General features: G+C 57.3%; 5 protein-coding genes across 5 annotated transcripts; 3 read left to right on the top strand and 2 right to left on the bottom strand.

Moving 5' to 3' along the window:
* Positions 1–6928: 6928 nt before the first annotated feature.
* CGCA056_v007920 (uncharacterized protein) lies at positions 6929–8209 on the top strand (the record flags this gene model as incomplete). Its single annotated transcript, XM_037323168.1, has 1 exon — positions 6929–8209. The coding sequence occupies one exon, from the start codon at positions 6929–6931 to the stop codon at positions 8207–8209; it is 1281 nt and encodes a 426-aa protein (XP_037178266.1).
* Positions 8210–9132: 923 nt separating this feature from the next.
* hxkA-2 (Hexokinase-1) lies at positions 9133–10918 on the bottom strand (the record flags this gene model as incomplete). Its single annotated transcript, XM_037323167.1, has 3 exons — positions 9133–10489; positions 10573–10590; positions 10731–10918. 3 exons carry the CDS (start codon positions 10916–10918, stop codon positions 9133–9135), a joined length of 1563 nt encoding a protein of 520 aa, XP_037177538.1.
* A 1352-nt stretch (positions 10919–12270) lies between these two features.
* GILT1 (GILT-like protein 1) lies at positions 12271–13080 on the top strand (the record flags this gene model as incomplete). The annotated part of the gene is made up of 3 exons (XM_037323166.1): positions 12271–12534; positions 12597–12723; positions 12785–13080. The coding sequence occupies 3 exons, from the start codon at positions 12271–12273 to the stop codon at positions 13078–13080; spliced, it is 687 nt and encodes a 228-aa protein (XP_037177537.1).
* Positions 13081–13211: 131 nt separating this feature from the next.
* nhm1 (m7GpppX diphosphatase) lies at positions 13212–14263 on the bottom strand (the record flags this gene model as incomplete). Its single annotated transcript, XM_037323165.1, has 2 exons — positions 13212–14128; positions 14194–14263. The coding sequence occupies 2 exons, from the start codon at positions 14261–14263 to the stop codon at positions 13212–13214; spliced, it is 987 nt and encodes a 328-aa protein (XP_037177542.1).
* Positions 14264–16688: 2425 nt separating this feature from the next.
* CGCA056_v007916 (Bifunctional cytochrome P450/NADPH--P450 reductase) lies at positions 16689–20291 on the top strand (the record flags this gene model as incomplete). Its single annotated transcript, XM_037323164.1, has 6 exons — positions 16689–16818; positions 16871–16992; positions 17060–17095; positions 17162–17845; positions 17908–19547; positions 19616–20291. The coding sequence occupies 6 exons, from the start codon at positions 16689–16691 to the stop codon at positions 20289–20291; spliced, it is 3288 nt and encodes a 1095-aa protein (XP_037177541.1).
* Positions 20292–20837: the final 546 nt, after the last annotated feature.

Raw genomic sequence — 20837 nt, 5'->3', positions numbered from 1 at the left:
GTCCGTCAGACACGGGTTGAGCACTACCACACATGCGTGGGCATCTGCCTTCCCAGATCGAGCACGACTCTGAATCGCCGAAGGAACCGTCCGCTTGACGTGACCAGCATGGCATGCTGCCGCTGCAGCTGCCGCCTGTGGAGCCGAAAGAGGGCGTCGCTGTCGCCGACGAGCCTGAGTTTGGGTGTGTAGGCGCTGACGTCGCCTTTAGACGAGGATGATTCACCGTCATTTTGAATTCGCCCTGTCCGGACCGCCTTGGTATACTATTCTGAAGTCGCCGGGAGATATCCTGCGCTGATTAGCTGCACGGCAACTTAAACCTCGTGAGTCCTGGAGCTTCTGCGCCTTGTATGGGCAATATGCGATGAGTTCACGCTGCCGAAGCCTCGCGGCTGCTCTCTCGCTAAATCCTACGGAATATGATTGCCCGCAGTCGTCCGTTCTCATGTGTTTCGAACGAGAATGGTGCATGAGGGGCTGACTGGCTGACGACGATGGGCCGGCTCCATGAACAAGTCTCTGTTTACGGGCACGCCACGGCCCGGGATAGAGTTTGGACATCAAAGGACTTCGGACGTTATCCTATCCGCGCAACTGACATGGGAGGCAGTGGAATCCGTTGAACCAACATCATACCATTCGCATTGACATCGTGAATACAAGTCTCTTGACTTCTGCCTCGATTTTCACGCTGGCATGCTCGTTTGGCGCTAGTGTCGAATCCAAGGTTCCCGCGGAGGCTGGAAGCAGCAAAAGCAGCCGACTTGACATGTGCGCTCGGCCCTGATTCCAACGTCCGTTGGGGCTTTCGCAGAAAAATAATACGACGATACCAGATACAAATTCGGCATGGCTCATGTTGGCGCCTGTTGGTCAACATGTACCTGAGCAAAACGAGCCACTTCCCGTCCAAGTCGGAGAAATAGTTGGCAGGAACCACCCTGATCCAGGCTCGTTGGAGACATCTCGGGGTCTTCGCGGGGATCGCCCTGGCACAGGCTTGGACTGTTTCATGGGTCATCGTGCCAGTCCACTGCCTGACTCTATTGCCGGCTACTTCGGGCGGAGGGAGCCGGTCAGGTTTGATCGTAGCATCTTGTGCACAGTCCTGTTCTCCTATGGCCATTTGCAGGCACAAGTGCCGATTGAGGCTTGACGAGCTTTGCGCTGCCTGAGAGCATGATCTTCATCGTTGGCTGTAACCAGCAGACCGCGGGGTAATTTGCTCAGCGACCAACATGGTGGACTTGCCGAGTGGACGAGGAGGTCCCGCCGCGCGGATTAGAGACACGCCTATGCCGAACTGGAGGAGAATGCCGCCTATGAATGTTCTGGTCCGGATTGTCTCTTTGTGAATACTCGCCAGCGGTTACAACGATTAGGCTCTCGACCGTTAGGGAATGCTGACGTTGCCAGCCACATCCTCTTCGTCTCGTACTGCGACACTTATCTGAAGTCTACTTGAGAACAGCCGGGGGGGGGTTGTAGTCATCAGACAAAGATGCCCACAGGTCATCTGATGTTGCTACCATCGGCTGCATAACAGAGGCTCATAGCGGGGGAGAGGATTCGAAGGAACCAAGCGAGTATCCGTACGAACATCCAGGAAACTGCCACACTGCCAACGCATCAACGTGCCAATAATAGGTTGGGATAATTGGCTCGACGGCTGGGGTCAAAGGGCGGGCATTCCGCTTGATCTGCAGCGCATGCAAGCGTAGCCGGAAAAAATCGCAATCGCAGGTGTTGTATGGATAGACGAGTGAGAGTGGGATGCATGAGGTGCAGAGGCGGAGAGGCGGCAAGCCCTGCTATGGTTGGTGGCCAAGGAATACAGCAACAGCCTGCTTTTGATTATCCTTCATCATCCAATGTGGGCTGGCGTGCTGGGAATAGTCAGTGTCGATGAAGCAAAAGGGCCTGCTGCTGTCCCTTTTCCCTTCACTTTGAACACACCCAGATCTGCTTGGTCCAGGTGTGAGAGATGGAGGAGAGTATCGTCGCATCCATATCGGACTCGTACCAGCGCTTGGCAGCGGACCCTGGGCTTCTTCTTGCCCCCGATGATTTTGTGTCAGGCAGAAAGAGGGACAGTGCAGGGTTATGGGCTGCGGAAAAGCTTCAGAAGTGCTTCTTTTCGCCTCAAGAGTTCATCAACAAGAGTCATTAGACTCGGCCAATCTCTTGGAGCTCCAAGTCATGTCGATGCGAGATTTGACGTCGCAGACCAGCAGGAACAAGCAGGCCTGGCTGCTGATGGTGGTGGTGGTGGTGGTGGTGGCAACAGTAAGAAATAGGGCTAGCAGCAGCGATCACTGGGGCGTTGCTGTGGGATGTTTCACCCTGGCGTGCCTCCACAAGATGATTTGTTCGAGAAGCTCTGAGAGAAGCCTTGCACTCTATGCTCTGCGTGTCTTATTATTCGCAGTCACGTACCGCGGTTGACGAGGCATTGCGGTGTGGACCCGTCCGCCGAACACCCACCGCACCGTATGGCGTATCAAAGCCCGCGACTGCCTGGCAGGCCTTGTCGGCAAGGGAGGAAAAGGAAGGTCACAGTCGACAAGCCATTCGAAACCCTCGAGGGTCGGCGGTGCTGTGTGTTTGGTTTGGTTTCGAACCGTAGTCGGTGCTGGCCTAGCATGGTGTGACCCTTGGCCTCGCATCGTGATTTTGTTGTTCTTCTCCTTTCAGGACTGCCGTGACGGCAATCGGGCGTCGTAGCCGCATGCCAATCATGCCGGCCGGCCGTCAATTTGGATGGACATTGACACTGCCGAACGCTCGGCCAGCGGCATGAATGCCGCTGGCGGTCGCGGTAGCCGTCGTAGTCGTAGTTGTCGTAGTAGCTCAGAGAAGCTGCTCTGGGTTTAGCAGTTCAACAGTTGCGAGTGTCGATCGTATGCCAACCACTGGCATTCGTAGGCCTGCCTGGAGTCACCTCTGTTGGCGCCGTCAATAAGACAGTTTAAGCACAGACAGGACAAGGGCTCTCTAGCGGTGTTGACTGTGCAGAATAGCGGCGGAGACGGCGGCGCGAGTCGGAGCTACGTCCGACGGGCGGAGCCAGCTTAAGGCAGGCCCGGGGGCGGTGACGGCTAGGCTGGACTGGACTGCATTTGCCCTTTTCGTCCGAGCGATGTCGAACGTTCGTGTACCGTGGGCGAAGATGAGCAGAAAAATAAAAATAAAAATAAAAATGGACGGCTCGCTTTGTGATGAGACCAAGTCTCGGGGCAGCCCTCATTATTGTCTCTGTCTAGCGCTGTCATGTCGGGATGGGGAGCTTGAGGCTCACATGCCCAATGCGAAGCACCTCGGTGGATTGACTGGTGGAGGAGGTAGGTTCAAGTTTGGAGATTTCGGGTTGCAGCGAGTCTGGAGACGAAGTGAGGTGACGCCCGAGAGCCGACCGACGATGGCATCAACCGTCCGGATCGGAAAGTCTTTGACCATGCGGACCAATCTAATGCCTGCAGCCGGTGGCCGCACAGACAGCAAAATGTCGTGTGTCCATGTTGCTGCGGAGGTTAGGGCTTCAGGCAAAGCCAAGACAGCCAACGTAGGGCACATAACGGCCGTAAGTGAGAAGGAGGGCTGGTTGACGTATGGGTACATGGCATTCATCGTCCAAGGCTGGATCGTAGATGGCGGTTGGGTTGGTGGGGGAGGCGTCTTTCTGGCTCTGCCACCATGTTGTTGCGCCGCACTTGCATAAGTGCAAACCGCATCCTATGTACGTACGTGCTATGCAGTCTGTCTGGCTGTACGCAGTACTGCAGGGCAGGCAGGCCGCAAATCATGAGGTAGGTAGTGCAAACGGTGTGTTGGATGTGCGTCGGGCATTGTGCTGCTTGCTGAAGCTGGATCGGCGAGTTGATGAAGGGGAAGGCAATTGATTGCGGCAGATGGGCGGTTCGGCATGGCGAAGAAAACGATCAAACGTGCTGGACCCGGTGGGAGCTTCAGTTCACTCCCAGCGTTACAACGGGAGAAAAGCAACTGGAGATCGTCGTTGTGGGCTGCAGGTGGATAGAGTGTCCTTTGGAGATCTGGCGATGAGTGATGGATGATTGACGATTGACGATGTGCCTGCCTTTCTCCCCCGCTATCAGACATGCCTAGCGCACGGCGTAAGGTAGGTAGACACAAGGTACGCGGGCGGGTTCTAGCGGGAGAGATTTTAGCGGCCGGTGTCTCAAGTGCCTGCTTTACCTTCCGTAGGTACCTTAGGTAGAGGGAAGGTAAGGTACCGCGGTGGGTGTAGTGCGAGTCTCCGCGCCATTTCGAGTGCACAAAAAGAAGGAGATGCAGAGCAGAGAGAGACATGGGACGGAGAAATACACACGGGATTGATTGCTACGAAAGCGAGGTGTTCTCTGGAAGGTGCATGCGGATCCTTGTTTGTACCTAAGGTACCTAAGTAGGTGGTTGGCCTGCATCATCTCCTCCTTCCTTCCATTCGACAATTGAGCAATTGAGACAGAAAGAACACGGACGGGTGACTGTTGGAACCTCTTTCCAATTCATCCATCTACCAGTGAGTGTACCTGACCTTAGGTAAGTAGGTATCATGGCCCATGGGAAGGCACCTTCCAATCCTTCCAATGTTCCTTCCTCCACCACCTTAGGTAAGGTATCCTGGGAAGGTACCCCCCTTAGGTAAGGTTCCCCCATTTGCCTTCCTCTCACTGTGCGGTTCCAGTTGGCAACGACATGGAATGGAATAAGGGACGCTCAAGGCATGGGCCTACTGTAATTAACTAGACGACGGTGGACGAAGACGATGTCCTTCTGTCCTGTCACCTGTCCACAGCGGCTTCCCTCCCGCAGTGGGCAATGGAATGGAACGCTGAGTGCGAGCTCTCCCCTCTTTTCCATCCGCTCCTCTTTCCTCAGTCCTCACCTCACCATGCCATGTCGCTGCACCTGCCGTGGCTGCCACTTCCCCCGGTGCGGTGCCCCGCCTGCCGTCTTTTTGCGGAAGGAAAACATACCGGTACGTACCTACCAAACACCTTCTCCTTCTTTTTCTTCCTCCCCTTCTTCTCCCCCTCCACACACCACACCACGGGCGTGTCCCTGTCCCCTGTTCACATCTTCTTCCTCCACCACCATCACTTTCCAACAAGCATCCACCATCGGCGTCTTGCTGCCCTCGTCCTCGTCGCCGTCCGTCCCCATCCGCTACCCCCCGTCCCCGTCCCCCGTCCGCCTCTCTTTGCAGATTTGCAGAGCAACGGACCAGCCAACCCCTGCTCGCTTTTTGGAGCAGGCCCTTCCACCACCGTTCTCCATCCGGACCATCCCCCTCACGCTCCAACAAGAAAGAACAGCAGCAGAGTGGGTGGATTGGCTACCTTACCCTGTATTTGCGCTTTTCCCACCACCGACTGCTGCACTCCCCGTCCTTCTCCTCTCTGCTGCTCTGCTCTGCTCTGCTCTGCTCTGCTCTGCTCTGCTCTGCTCTGGCTGCATCTCTGTTGCTGCATCTGCATCTGCGCCTGCGTCTGCATCTGCATCCACGTCTGCACCTCACACACACAAGCGCCCCTACACCTGATACCTCGCAGTACCTGCCCATCTGCTGCTCGCATCCGCCCATTCGCAAGTCCAGTCCTTTTGTGCCTGCCCGCCTTGTGCCATTGGCCTTCTCAGTCTTCTCACACTCTCCCCTCCCCGGCCTATTCATCCTCGTCTTGCCCAACCCCCACCGCTCTCTCTCACCTTGCACAACTTCTCTCTCATAACCGCTACTCCTCCTGCTCTCGCACACCCTCCTCCTCCTCCTCTTCCCTCCTTCCACTCTCCCCCAGACGTGTTTGTGTGTAGGCGCTATCTCTCTCTACTCTGCTTCCCTCATCACACCCAGCAAACCAAACGCGCCTCTCCCCGACGACACTACAACTTGCTCTTGGACTCGGCATCTCGTATACCCGTCCTTGTGCCCACCAGCCGACTCGATCCGAGAAGCAGCATAACACGCTTCGACTACCATCCTCTCTTCCTTGACCACTCGTCGTTGACATCCTCCTCGTCACTTCTCCTCCCCCCAGCATTAGCGGCTTCACTTAGTGCCATTGACCCCCAACTTTGACGCCAAGCATACACCAAACGGCACACCCACAAGGCCCCATCCGCCTCCTCATCCATCTTAAGGTACCGCCGCCGCCGCCGCCGCCCTCACCACGCCGTACCGATATACAGAGTACTAGGGGGCCCTTTTTCTTTACATGGTCCCGGTCTGCCGCTGTTCATCGATTGATCTCTCCGTTCCATCTATATCTTACTTTTCCTTTCCCACCTGCCCACAAAATCCAGTCTAAAGCCTGGTTTCTCTCCCGCGCAGATCTCAAGTCGTCTTTTTAGCGGCCGATCGCCCTCGCCCAATTTACGGCCTTTTTGTTCCCGACGCCTCGAAGGTTGCTGTCTGCCCAACATCTTTCTCGAGCCTCTCTGCCGGCACAAAACGCCGCCGCTAGTTATATCAGACTCCCGCCCGGACCCAACCGTGAGCAGGTAAGCGTCTTCACCCGTCTTGACGCTCTGCCATCACATCACGTTGGACCTGACGCACGATTATCGACCCTTTCGCTTGCCTCCAACTGCGGTACGACCCCCCAACGAGAGACACGCCAACCTCGCTTGCTGGCGGACCATGCTTCACCCATAACTGCGCCGATCTCCTCCTCTTTTTTTCGCCTTCCCCGTCCTCAGGTCTGCAGCGCCGATCGTCGCCCCATCTTCCACCGAACAACCCCCTCAAAACTGGTTGCTGTCGCTGCTACCTCTGCAACCAACCTCAATCGATTTTATCTACTCTCTCCCCGCATCAAGACGTTAGGCTGTCCAGGAACACCTAACGTCTCCCAAATCAGTCACGACGGCCAGATTTCGACACGAAGAAGACCAGGGGGTTTTGATCATGGACGCCCTCAAGAACGTCATCAACAATGTGCCCGACTGGGTCTCCCAGCTCGACAAGATGGGCGACCAGATTGTCCAGCGCCAGGCCCAGCTCGCCGCATTGGCTAGCGAAAACACCGTGAAGCCTCTTCGCAACCGTGGATCTACCGAATCACTGAAGCAAAAGGACGAATACGCCGATGCCACTCCTGCTCCCGTCGATGAGACGCCCGCGACCAAGTCAGATACGCCCGAGGTCGCGTCAGCGCCCCAAGATAAAGAAAAGACAGCGGCGAACCCGTCCACCCCCAGCAGCGAAACACCGTCGGCTCTACAGCAGCAGACGCAGAACGCCTTTACCCAGGCGCAAGCGTATGCTAGAGCAGAGGTGAAGAAGCGCGTTCGGACCGCGTCCGTCATGTCTGGTGAAGACAACCAGTCAAGATACCGCAGCAAGACACAAGTGACTGTCTTCTACGACGAATTTGTGGAGAAGTTCTTTGAAGATCTGGTCAAGTTCGTGTCGGCAAGCAGAAACATGATGCGCAAGGCGAAGATGGCGGCCAAGGTTGCAAGCATCCGACGCATGGCGGAGCTTGAGCACGGAGACGAAGATGACGATGCTGGAGATGGATCCATGAAGGCTGATGCGAACGCGTCCTTGGCTGCCGCCCCAGTTGATGAGGCCTTGCCATCTCTGCGGTACATGAGCGCACGACGAATGGGCGCTGGCAGACGAGGCGGACCCGGACCATCATATACACGAGCCGGCCAGGCCGGCGGGATGGGTAGCAACGTGCCAGACGTTTACGACGAGCTCGACAAGCATCTGGAGTATGTGCAAGGCACGGCCGAGCACGCTGCTCATCAGTTCCTCCGTGACGCGCATTGCAGGGAGGAGATTGCCAACATACAGAGACGTCTGATAGAGACCAAGGAGTTGGCGGTCAGAGAGATGGATCGCATAGAGAAGGAGGAGCCTGATTTGCTGAGGGTGACCAGCGAGCCCAACAAGGTGCGGACTCTTCGACCTACGAGCATGCGGCGGGAGCTCACGCCCGCCAAGGACAGCAATCCGCCAATAACTCCCAGGACGCTCGAGGTTGACGCGAGGCTTGAGGCCGAGTCCAGTTCCAGGACGCCGGTAACCAGGGCTGTCGAGGTGGACATGTCGGCGCCACTCGTGGCTGACGAATCGCCTATCGAGGCCGACGTTGATGAGGGCATTGTTGACGACGTACCGCCTCCGCGGCTGAATTTCCGATCTACAAGGGCAATGCGAGGACCGACAGCTTACTAAAGGCCCCTTTCTTCCTTTTTTTTACCGCCGCTTGCGCAAGCATTCCTTATTTTCATGACTGACACGGCCTCAACGGGGAAGAGAGAAGGGGGAGCATTGGGACCAAAAGCATTGGAGAGGGGAGTACCATCTGAACTGTGGGGGGGACCGAACGAGAGTCCCCCCTTCCTGACGACATCCAAAACAAAAATCGAAAACACGTGCATAGCATAGCATAGCGTCTGCTTCATCACCATCGCTTCAGTTGCATTGCAAAGAGGGTGGTTGGGGGGCCGGGGGGGTGGTTGTACTTGAGTTATTCACGCGAAGGCGGCGGGCATTTGTATATGCGTGTGGGTGTAAGTGTGTGCAATGTCGGGAAAATCTACCAGGGCATGCCGGAGAGTGAGAGAAACGATTTCTTTTGCCATTTGTCTTTTTCATCTCTTTCACGATGATTGGAAAGAATCGAGCTTAATGACGAGGAGTTTTACAAAGTCATTTATTCTTGTTTACTCGGTGGTTGTAGTGGGACGGCATATTGGGCGGGCGGCGAGGTTTGATGACGTTGGTGTGGTTTCTCATTCAGCACGGAGATTCTCCCGGGTTCAAATATCCAAAGCGAAACAGTTGGCGATTTGTCATTTTGAATACAATTCCTTCACCTCTCCTCTTTTCTTCACTGCAACGTTGCAATCATGACGTCTTGGGATGTATATGTGTATGTGCCTTTGATATTGATAGACTTAACTGGGCCAATACGAGTCTGCTAGTTTTTTAGTGAAGCAAACGTGACTCTCCCTCTCTCTCTCTCTCTCTCTCTCTCTTTAAGGCCCGTCTCCTATATGCTGTACAGTATAATGTATCCTCGGAACCAATCATTCGAACGCATAATGATGCTGCCTGGACTTGCCCGTTTCTCCGTAATTGTTTTCTCCCGAACTTTACATATCATGCTTCTGACTGACACACGTCGCAGCCGCCAGGATACCTGCGCCTTTGATGCCACCGTCGTGACAGGGACTCAGTACAACCCTAGTGGGCAACTTGCCATCGTAGTCTAGCTTCATTATCTCGTCGAGGAACATCTGCGTGTCGGCGAGGTAGTCCTGGAACTGCGAGATGCAGCCGCCCGTGTATCCAACGCCCAGCTCCGGGACTTTGGAAGGCGTGCCGTCCGAGGGAAGGTCCCCGGCAAGCCTGAGGAGAGCGACGGTTGCCGCAGAAACGATGCCTGCGGCGCGGAGCTCGATTGCTTTTGCAATGTGGTACAGGGCTGTTGCCATTTCTTCCGTCCATTTGAATGGTGAAGAGGAGTCAGCTGGGAATTCCGACTCCAGTTTCGGGAGAAGAGCTGGGCAGTGTAGGGGCTTGAAGTGGCTTAGGAACGTGGTGGTGAGACCGTATCTGACGAGGAGACGTGATGGGAGGGAGTCCTCGTTGACTCCTAAAACGGTCTTGAGGTAATCTAAAAGCATCAGACGTCCCAGTTCGCCCAGATACCGGCCTGCCGTCATGTATTCCAAAGGTTGGAAGCCAGTGATCTCATTGGGGCCTACCAGGGCTGCGTCCAGTGCAGAGTCCCAGGTGGTGATGAGCTTCAGTTCACGCAGAGGGGGCGCGGTACCGCGAATGGACCATTCCGTATTCACGGCGATGCGTACGTCGCTCGCCGATTCGCCGGGAAGAAGGCTAATGTTTGCGGGCTGTTTGGAGCCGCCGAGGAGGGAGAGTTTAAGCGGAATGGTGGCGTTGCAGCCAGTGCCGACGATGAGGCCCATAGAGGCCTTTGTCGTTGGCGGGGAAAGGAAGATGTATGAGATGAGTGTTGAGACCGAGTCGTTTGAGATTGCGGCGATGCGGATTGGTGGTAGTTGGAAGTCAACAGCCGCACTACGGGCTTTGTCGTAGCCTCGCAGGAGTAAGGGGCCGAGCTCTGCATCGCCCTGTATGCTAAAGCCTTTGCCCATTGTCATGACGGTGGCGTCGGAGATGGAGTGCTGGACCATTGGGAAGCTGAAGGTGATGCCGAGCGGCAGCTCAGGTTCCGCCGCGAGAGAGGGCCATTCCTCGAGGGCGGAGCGGACCACTGTTGCGATACAGGAGCCAATCCAGTCGAAGAGACCCTGAGGGTCTGAATTTGACGAGGCTTTGAGGGCGTTGTCTATGGGCCATGCCTGCTCTTTGAGGTTCAGGGTTGGAGTTGACGAGGTCCCGTTCGTCTGTGTGGAGTTGCGGGTAGTTGATGGTGTTTCTGCGCCAGAGAGTTCGATGAAGCCCACTCTCAAATTTGTGCCGCCGCTGGTGATGGTTAGCTTGGGTCGCGTCCAAAGAGGAATCTTGATGAGTGATGATGCTGCTGCTGCAGGGCAGTGAGGACGTACATGTCTATGGCAAGGTGTCTGTCGTCCCATGTCAGCGTTTGGTGAAACTTTGGAAGACGTCGGTAAACGGTTGTGTGATACGTTCCAACGGCCCGACATGGTGCTACATGACGAAGGCATGGGAGACGTCACGAGAGAACGACAAGACATGGACACACCTTCCATGACCACGCTGGGTTACGGGTCTCAGAATTGACTCGGAAATGGGAGTCGGGAGGAATTGATCGTGGGCGTTGAGGGCGAGGTCTTTGAAATTGGAGTAAAACAGGCGGGACAGTGTGTGGACTGTCTGGTTGTCGACCCGGAGCGGCTGCAGGAAGTCCTGCAGCGCAGAGCCGGGATCCATGTTTGCGTTGTTTGCGTGCGTATGTGGTCAATCGAACGGGGTATGGCTACGTTGGTGAGTAGTGTTTGTGTTGGTGTTGTCCAGGTTGAGGTCAGGTCAGGCGGTTAGGCGGGATGCGGGAGGAGGCAATGAGGCGTTTCTGCTGTTTCCTCGCCTTAGTCTTCCCGGGTCTCACACCTCGGGTGGGTGTTTCCTGGTGTGGTCTGGTGCGGAAGTGTGTGGATTATCAACGTCTGGGGGCCAGCCAGGTGGTCTAGCGGTTGCGTGTTTTGGAAAAGGAAGCTTCTTGTCACTGGAAATTGTCTCTGAAACGGAGGAACAATAGAAAAGGAGGTTTCAATCAAGTTGTTAGATGAAGAATAAGTAGCGATGGGGATTTTTTGGCCCCCGTTTGCATGTAATAGTAGGGGCACGTTACACTCGGCCGTGATGCGCTGCTGCTGCTCTCTTCTCCGTCGTGCGTGGAGGTGAGGAGCGAGGGAAAGTGGATGAATGTCCACTGTGTACTGTGTCTTGCTGACGAGGCTACTGTGTATGTCTTTCTTATGTAAGGTGATTCGCTGACGTTTGCAATTGCATGACTCTTGCTGCTGGCCGATAGCTTTTCTTTTCAGAGTAATTGCAGATGGTCAACATCGACTCAGGTCTTGAAGAGAAGGCATCTCTCGACTTGGACATCGGATGGAAGTTTGCAAACCTCGAATCCCTGCCGCCGTACGGTGAACATTGCTAAAGAAACACAGATTCGCACTGTTGCATCAGGTAGGTACTGGACCACAGCTTCCTCGCCGAATGCAACAACAGTACGAAGAGGCACCTAGCAGCCGATAAGATAAGCCTCTAGTGGACAGGTTCCCCGCTGTTGCCCGTCGTTGCTGCTGAAATGGAGCTTTGGCCACTTGGAGAAGCAGCACCTCAACCTGTCCAGTAAGGAGATACATCTTCCAACGCGGGAATCTCACGTAATACAAGGTATCGTTGTAGTGCAATGCACCCTGACATGCTCTCCAACGTCGCTGTTTGGCCTGAGGTGCCGCTGCCGTGCTCGCTGCACGGCTGTCGCAATTCCAACGGGGCCCCCTCGCGACAACAACCCAAACTCTCTGCGCCTCCGATCGGGGAGGGGACTTGGACGCAAGTAGCCTTTTGTTTCTAAGCAAGCTTGCATTCCATTTCGTCACCAGATCCCGTACCTGAGGAGCCATTTAGATCTTCCCCAAAACATCACACTCTCGACTGCCTTGATCCCACGAACGATTCATCAACACGAAACGCCGAAAATAAAGCCCGACGCGAGCTCCGCCCCCAATCCGATTTCGATAACAAATATCCCCCCGAGTACGATATCCGCCATGGACGAGAAGCAGGCATACTACACCACCAACGCCAACGCACCACCACCGCCAAACATGTCTGGACGGCTCGTCCGGAGGAAGAACCTCTGGCCTGCCGCCCTCGTGGTCCTCGTCTTCTTCTACGGCTTCTGGGGCTACGTAGTGGGACAGCCGGCGATCCCCCACGCGCGCTTCATTCCCCAGCAGGCTCCCGTAGTCGAGCAGAACGCTAAGCTTGTGCCGTTGGAGGCGCACATCATGAGCAAATGCCCTGATGCGAGGGTGAGTGGTCGCAGCTGGCTATTGGCAAGTCTGGAGATAGGGTGCTGACGGCGGCGGCGCAGGATTGCTTGAGGGACCTGGTCCTCCCGACCATGATGAAGACGTACCAAAAGGTCAACTTCACCCTGTCCTACATTGGAACCCCGACCGAGAACGATGGAATCGACTGCAAGCACGGCCCGTCTGAATGTAACGTCTAGTCTATATGCCCGGCTTCTTCTAAGAACATGCTCTAATGATCTCTCTGTAGGCATGGGAAACATCATCGAGCTTTGCGCCGCACACCTCTACCCCGACCCCAAGATCAACCTCGGCTTCACCATGTGTTTGACCCGCGAGTACCAGGCCATCCCTGAGCGGTCGCTGGTGGAGGACTGCGCTCTGGAGCATGCTATCGACATCAAGGAGTTGAACGACTGCGCGACCCAGGACGACGGTGCCTTGGGCCTGGGCATGCTGCGCGACAGCGTGCGGAGGAGCAAGGACGTAAGTTTTCCCCCAGAGGCTGTCCATCCCGCGGTCTCTTTCGTGCAAGACGGATACTGACAACGAGAAAATCCAGGCCGGCGTTACCAAGAGCTGTACCGTGCGCCTCGACAACGAAATCTACTGCATCCGCGACGGTGGAGAATGGAAGGACTGCCCCCACGGCTCGGGCGTCAACGACCTCGTCATCGCTATTGAGAAGCTGCACCGCTCCGCTTGAGCGGCTCGTACACCTCTGTCCATAGTTCGCTTGCCTCCCCTAGTGTATAGCTAAGAGAAATCTGTTCCATGCCCGCCTCCTCGTCGCCCCCCATGGCCTCGAGCGTCTCCGTGATGCTGTCGAGCCCGACAGCCTTTCCCACAGCCTGCGTCGCGCCCGCCTCGAGCTGCACGTGCACGATGTGGATGTGGAAGTGGTAGTACGTAGGCTGGTAGTGCACGTAGAGCTTCAGCTGGTCCGGCTCGACCTCGGGGTACTTCATGACCGCCGCCGAGAGCAGCTTGGCCTTCATGTGCCGCAGCCAGGGGATGTGCTTGCGGCGCAGGTCGCGCAGGGACCAGATGTCGCGGCGCTCGACGAGCGCGAGCAGGTGCAGCGCCTCGATGGTCTTGCGGTCCCAGTTGAGGTCCGGCAATAACAGAAACCCCTCGTCGTTCTGCGAGGCGCCGAGCTCCGTGCGGTAGATGACGTCCTCGACCTCGGTGCGGCCCTCGATGATGTTGAAGACCCAGTTGAGGCGGCCCTCGTCGCGCTTGCGCTGCATGAAGGGCCGCACGGCGGAGGCGTAGATGTGCGGCGTCTCGGTGACGAGGCGGACGCCCTGCTTGCTGTACTTTTTGACGTGCGTCTCGGTGCAGGGGTAGATGAGGTTGATCTTGAGGTCGGCGAGGGCAGGGTCTGGTTTGGTGGAAGAGGAGCTGGCGCCGCCGGTGTTGGCGAGGTACCAGTGGTAGACGTCGTTTGCGCCGAGGTTCGCGATGGAGGAGAGGGTCGTCGGGGTCGCGGCGAGGTAGGACGGGTCGGTGGGGAAGGGGGCGCGTTCGAGGATCAGGAGGGCGGGTTGGGCGTCGATGGTGCCGAGGAGTGAGGTGCGGCGGCCTGCTTGGTCTGTTTGTGGGTGGTGTGTTAGCAATCGACGAGGTGAGAGATGGGAGGCGATATGGGCGGTTTACCTTGGTTGAGGACGCGGTCGAGCTTGAATTTGGGGACCAAGGCCTCAGCCTTTGCCTTGACGTCGGCCATGGTGTGTAGTGTGACCTCTTGGAAGGGCGTGGTGGAGGTTGATGGAGGAGGATGGCTGGCAATTGGCTCGTGTGGGTGCGGATGGACGTGTTTCTGAAGCCGTCGCGGATGTGTTGTGTCTCGCGTGCCGAGAGGTTGAGTGGGAGGAGGGAGATGGCTGCCCGATTGAGCTGGCCGAGTAATTCACCCCGCCATTGCGCTACCCCGCGGTGGGGCTGGCAGCGCTATTACACTCAGTAAGGTGTCCAGTGCTGAAGCACCTTACAACTTGGTTTGGATATTCGGCTGTTTGTTTTAAGAGACATCGTACCCGATGTTTACTCGTTTCCCGTCTCTTTAGTTAGAGACGGCAGGTGTGAAGAGGATAATGGGAACAATAAGTGGAATAAAACAGGCAGAGTAGTGTTACCTGCCCGCTTGGCTAGGATACTTGCCTGAAAAGCAGGACTTCTTTGGAATGATTCATCTCATGGACAATATCCTATCATCACATATGGCCGTATCAAATGACGCTCCCATCCACCAAGCCACAATGAAGATTCCGCCTGCTGGCAATACTTTCACTCTGACAAGACGATAGCCCCATGACACAGCGGAAAGTGTTTGGTCTCGATTCATGAACCCGACGATCCATATATGAAATCAGCGAGAAGATTCCTTGGCTGGCGTCTTTTTCTTCTACTTCGTCACATTCGGCCTCCCGCGGCAGCCCGGCGGCCTTTCGCCGTGGTCCAGTCTCGAATTCCCCGAGAACACCAGCCAGCCCCACTCCGTTCCGGGATTGAAAATCTCTCCGGCGTTCCTGTCGAACCCACGCCGAGCAACGGGGCCAGCAAACCCTCCCACCGGCATAGGAGAATACGCAGATCGCCGTTTTATCATTGACATCTTCCCACGCCAAATTAGTTGTGGGCTGACCCTCACTCTCGTGCGCCGGGCTTTTCATCTATGCTCCTCACGTCAGCACTCAATTTGGTCAGCAGCATGTTGTTGACCTCCCACACCTTTTTTTTACTGCTGTCGGGAAAGGGACGAACCAGACGGCGAACAACGCCGGGATAAACTTAAGCCGCCCGTGGCTTTCGTACTCCTCGATCCTCCGCCACGGCCTCACATCAGCCGGCGTCGTGACTTTCTCCCGGGGGGCCGCCGCATGAGCCGTGGAGAACCTACGGAGAACAATTCCAGAGAAGCCACACACTGACACTCCGCCAATGGAAACCAAACATTACGAGAACCGGCCGAGATACGGCATGAACCCACCTGCAGGGCTTGCTCACCACGGCTGCTGCCTCTCGCTCGGTGTTTTGCAGCAGGCGGTCTTTTCGATTCCTTCTCTCGGAGCGGAGCGTCGGCCTAACGCACCCTGGTAGCCCGTAAAACCTCTAGTGCAACCCGCCGCTTCTCATTCGCCAGCCTGCGGGGCTGCGAATCCTGTCATCGTCGACTCTCCCGCGTATCTTGGACAATCCCACGAAACGTACGAGGTACTATATTCGGAGGCCAAGCAAGTCGTCCTCGGGGAATTGGACGCACGACGGCTGGGCTCCAGAACTTCTCCGCCAACAACGTGCGGACTTTGCAAGCCCCAGAGTCTGGGCTTGAAAGAACGTTGCGCGTGGGTTTGTGTCTCAAAGGGTCGTGTAGCCACAGTCTGCATGCAAACCCACTGCGGCGGACAAGAGTCAGGGATGCCCAGATGCGGCAGAGGCCTGGACGTGCTTTGATGAAAAAAATGCTTCGATATAAAGGGTAGCCCGCCGGCCAACGTTGGCGCATCTTCTAGACGCAGGTAAACGCATCATCCGAACCAACACGACCAACATAGTTTTCAAACATCAGTCTTGCAAATCATACCCCAACCCCAATTCGGAGCTTGATCGACGACTTGAACTGTTACATCTCTCGACCAATCCCGTGTAGCCGTTGGAACTTCCAGGTACGTGAGCACCAACACCAACACCACCAACGTACGATGCAAGAAGCACCGCAGTTTTCTGCTCTGAGGCATGCTGCTCCGTGGGAATCGCCCGTTGCTTGCCTCACCGGGGGCCCGCTTTAGGCCCCCATCAGAGCAGATGCATCTGCGTCCTTCCGGCCCGCCATCCCTGCTGTTCCGCTTCCACATCCCCATCGGCCTGGGCGAACGACAGGGACCACGACGCTAATTGATAAAAGCCCATTCGGCCAGAGCTCGTTGGTCTCGACGTTTCTTTGCAAGTCCGAGCGGAGGAATTCCCTGGGTCTTTTGTGCGAGCATCTCGTTCTCTGCGTCCACCGCATCACATCACATTATCCTTGCGCGACGTTGGTCCTGTCCGACAATCCGTGAGACACATTAGTTGATTGCAGTTCACCAACAACACGAAGCCAGCGGCCCAAATATCCTCACCATTGCGTGTTTTGTCAGTGGAATCTTTTCATCATGCCGTCTGCGGTGATGCCGGAGGAAGTGCCCATCCCCGAACCCTGGGGTCTTCCGTTCCTCGGGCATATTGCAGAGTTCAACCCGGAGAACCCCCTCGAGGACATCCACCGTCTGGCAGACACATTCGGTAGGGAAACGATATCCATGGCCAGTGACGGGCCAATTGCTCACTGTCTCAGGTGAAATCTACAGGTTACGCTTCCCAGGAGGCAAGACGCTGGTTATCTGTTCCACCAACGCTCTGGTCAACGAAGTATGCGACGAGACACGCTTCCAAAAGACGCTCAACAACGTCCTCAAGGTAAATCTTCCTCCATCCGTCACCACTTCTTCATCCATACGGCAAACCCCTGACAATTTGTACACAGGAAGTAAGATCGATCGCCGGCGATGGCCTTTTCACCGTGAGCACCCCCCTCCCCTCTCATCACCAAACCACACGACAGACATCAACTAACACGCATCCCAAGGCAAAACTCGACGAACCAAACTGGGGCATCGCCCACCGCATCCTCATCCCCGCCTTCGGCCCCGTCACGATCCGCGGCATGTTCGACGAGATGCACGACATCGCGACGCAGATGGCCATGAAATGGGCCCGCCACGGCTCCTCCACGCCCATCATGGCCACCGAGGACTTCACCCGCCTGACCCTCGACACCATCGCCCTCTGCGCCATGGACTTCCGCTTCAACTCGTACTACCGCGAGGAGCTGCACCCCTTCATCACGGCCATGGGCGACGCCCTCACCGAGTGCGGCAACCGCGACCGCCGCCCCGCCATCGCCAACTACTTCTTCCGCGGCACCGAGCACAAGTTCTTTGCGGACATCGACCTCATGCGCAAGACCGCCGACGAGGTCCTGCAGGCGCGCAAGGCGAGCCCCTCGGACCGCAAGGACCTGCTCGCCGCCATGCTGAACGGCGTCGACCCCAAGACGGGCCAGAAGATGACGGACGCGAGCATTATTGACAACCTCATCACGTTCCTAATCGCAGGGCACGAGACGACGTCGGGCTTGTTGTCGTTTGCGTTCTACGAGCTGCTGAAGAAGCCCGCGGCGTACCAGAAGGCGCAGCAGGAGGTCGACAGCGTCATCGGGCAGGGTCCGATTACGATCGACCACTTGACCAAGCTGCCTTACTTGAACGCGGTGAGTTTCTCTCAGCATGTCCTCCTTTCGTGTAAAGTCGCGGCTATACTGACGATTACCAGGTCCTCCGCGAGACTCTGCGCCTCTGCGCCACGATTCCCGCCTTCGGCGTCGAGGCAAAGGAGGACACGCTCCTAGGCGGGAAATACCCAGTTAAAAAGGGCGAGCCCATCCTCTGCCTCCTCGGCAAGGCGCACCTCGACCCCGTCGTCTACGGGGACTCGGCCAAGGACTTCGTGCCCGAACGCATGCTGGACGAGAGCTTCGAGCGCCTGCAGAAGGAGTTCCCCAACTCGTGGAAGCCCTTCGGCAACGGCATGCGCGCGTGCATCGGGCGCCCCTTTGCGTGGCAGGAGGCCCTGCTCGCCACGGCGATGCTGCTGCAGAACTTCAACTTCACCATGGACGACCCCAACTACCAGCTCAAGATCGCCGAGTCCCTGACCATCAAGCCCAAGGGGTTCTACATGCGCGCGGCGCTGCGGCACGGCATGTCGCCTACGCAGCTGGAGCACCGCCTCGCCGGAAAAGCGACGACGACGCTGGCGTCCCGACCAGCTGCCGCCTCATCGCAGACAAACGGCCACGACACAACAACCTCTGGAAAGCCCCTTCACATCTACTATGGCTCTAATAGCGGCACCTGCGAGGCCCTCGCCCAGCGCCTCGCCGCCGACGCCCCCGCCCACGGCTTCCGCGCCGCCGTCGTCGACCCCCTCGACACCGCGCGCGACAACCTGCCCCGCGACAGCAGCACGCCCGTAGTCGTCATCACCGCCTCCTACGAGGGCCAGCCGCCCGACAACGCCGCGCACTTCACCCTCTGGCTCGAGAGCCTGAAGGGCGAGACGGCCCTCGACGGCGTCGGCTACGCCGTCTTCGGCTGCGGACACCACGACTGGGTGCAGACCTTCCACCGCATCCCGCGGCTCGTCGACGACACCATGGCGGCGCGCGGCGCTACCCGACTGGTCGAGATGGGGCTGACGGACGCCGCGGAGCGGGACATGTTTAGCGACTTTGAGGTCTGGGAGGACGAGCTGCTCTGGCCCGCGCTGGCAGCCAAGTACGGCGTGCCCGATGCCGTCAACGGCGATGCGGCAGCGGCGGCAGCGGCCGGAGGGTTGTCGGTACAAGTCTCGAACCCTCGCACATCGACTCTGCGGCAGGATGTGCAGGAAGCCGTCGTCGCGGACGAGACAATCCTCGTCGAGGATGACCACGCCCCGTCGGAGGTCGCCAGGGCCAAGAAGCACATGGACGTGCAGCTCCCGCCGGGCACGTCGTACCGCGCGGGCGACTACCTCGCCGTGCTGCCGCTCAACCCGCGCGCGAGCGTGGAGCGGGTAATGCGGCGCTTCGGCCTCGCGTGGGACGCGTGCCTGACCTTCTCGGGCGACAAGCACGCCGCGGCGGGGGCGCTGCCGGTGAACCAGACGCTGTCCGCGGTCGACGTGCTCAGCGCGTACGTCGAGCTCGCGCAGCCCGCGACGAAGCGCAACGTGGCGAGCCTGGCGGAGGCGGCGGCGGAGGGGTCCGCGGCACGGAGGGAGCTGGAGACGCTCGCGGGCGAGGAGCGTTGTCACGCTGAGGTCACGGTGAAGAGGGTGACGGTGCTGGAGCTCCTGGAGAGGTTCCCCGAGGTCGAGCTTGGGATTGGGGCGTTTTTGGGGATGTTGCCGCCGATGCGCGTGAGGCAGTAGTAAGTTCTTTGATCCCGGCTTCTGGTTTACCATCAGGGGGGCTATGATGCTGACAAGGAATGAACAGCTCCATCTCATCCTCGCCGCTACGGAACCCGACGCAGGCGACACTAACATACTCCCTCCTTGACGCGCCCTCACTATCAGGCCAGGGCCGCCACGTCGGCGTCGCAACGCACTACCTCGCGGCGCTGAAGAAGGGCGACAAGCTACACATCGCAGTACGCCCGTCCCCCGCGGCGTTCCACCTCCCCGTGGAGCCCGAGAAGACGCCCATCGTGATGATCGCCGCGGGCTCCGGTCTCGCGCCGTTCCGCGGCTTCGTGCAGGAGCGCGCGGCGATGATCGCGGCCGGCCGGACTCTCGCGCCTGCGGTGCTCTTCTTCGGCTGCCGCCGGCCGGGCGCGGAGGACCTGTACCGCGAGGAGTTTGACCGCTGGGAGAAGATGGGGGCGGTGGGCGTGCGGAGGGCGTACTCGCGCGCGGTGGGGGAGAGCGAGGGGCGTAGGTATGTGCAGGACCGGGTGTGGCGGGAGAAGGAGGAGGTGGTGAAGCTGTGGGGGAAGGGGGCCAAGGTGTTTGTGTGCGGGACGAGGGGTATGGGCAAGGCGGTTGAGGAGGCTTTGGTGAAGGTTCTGTTGGATGGTGGTGTTGAGGGGGCTGAGGGGATGGAATATGAGGAGGGGAAGAAGTGGTTTGAGGGGATGAGGAATGTGAGGTATGCTGTTGATGTGTTTGATTAGATTGGCGGGCTCGTTTGGATTTGAGATACTCCCCTCAGCGTTGGATAGCTCGTGGTCTCACTTGATATTTAAATAGCATTGGCATAGATTCCCTTATGTCGAGATAAGTCCATGGGTTGTTCTTCGCGATTGCCCGAATTGCCGTGACGTCCATAGCAAGACCAATTTACTTGAGCCGTATTTGCAGTGCTCCAGAGCGTTGGATCACAACAAGCACACGAATATATTGGAGACAACGGAAACGAATGGCGCCCAGAGTCCGATCTTACGCCACGAGCCTTTCAATTAAATAGCGTGGTGATAGCTGTCTAATCTTTCGGTAGTCCTCAGGGAACTAGAATACGGGAAGTCAGACGGGTTGGATGATACAGATTTGTGGTTTCGCAACTCCGCTTGCTCCGTTTAGCAGTCCTTATAAGCTCCCGAGCCATATTCAACATGGCACAGAATATACTCATGCATATCATTCAAATTCATATACATAGCGCCAACTGGGCACTCACCGTTTGCAAGTGCCTCACATCCCCGAAGTGAGCTCCACGAAAG

The sequence above is a fragment of the Colletotrichum aenigma genome (assembly GCF_013390185.1).
Source record: "Colletotrichum aenigma strain Cg56 chromosome Unknown KSG_Cg56_contig05, whole genome shotgun sequence".
Classification (NCBI taxonomy): Eukaryota; Fungi; Ascomycota; class Sordariomycetes; order Glomerellales; family Glomerellaceae; genus Colletotrichum; species Colletotrichum aenigma.
This window is presented reverse-complemented; position numbering and strand designations above follow the sequence as displayed.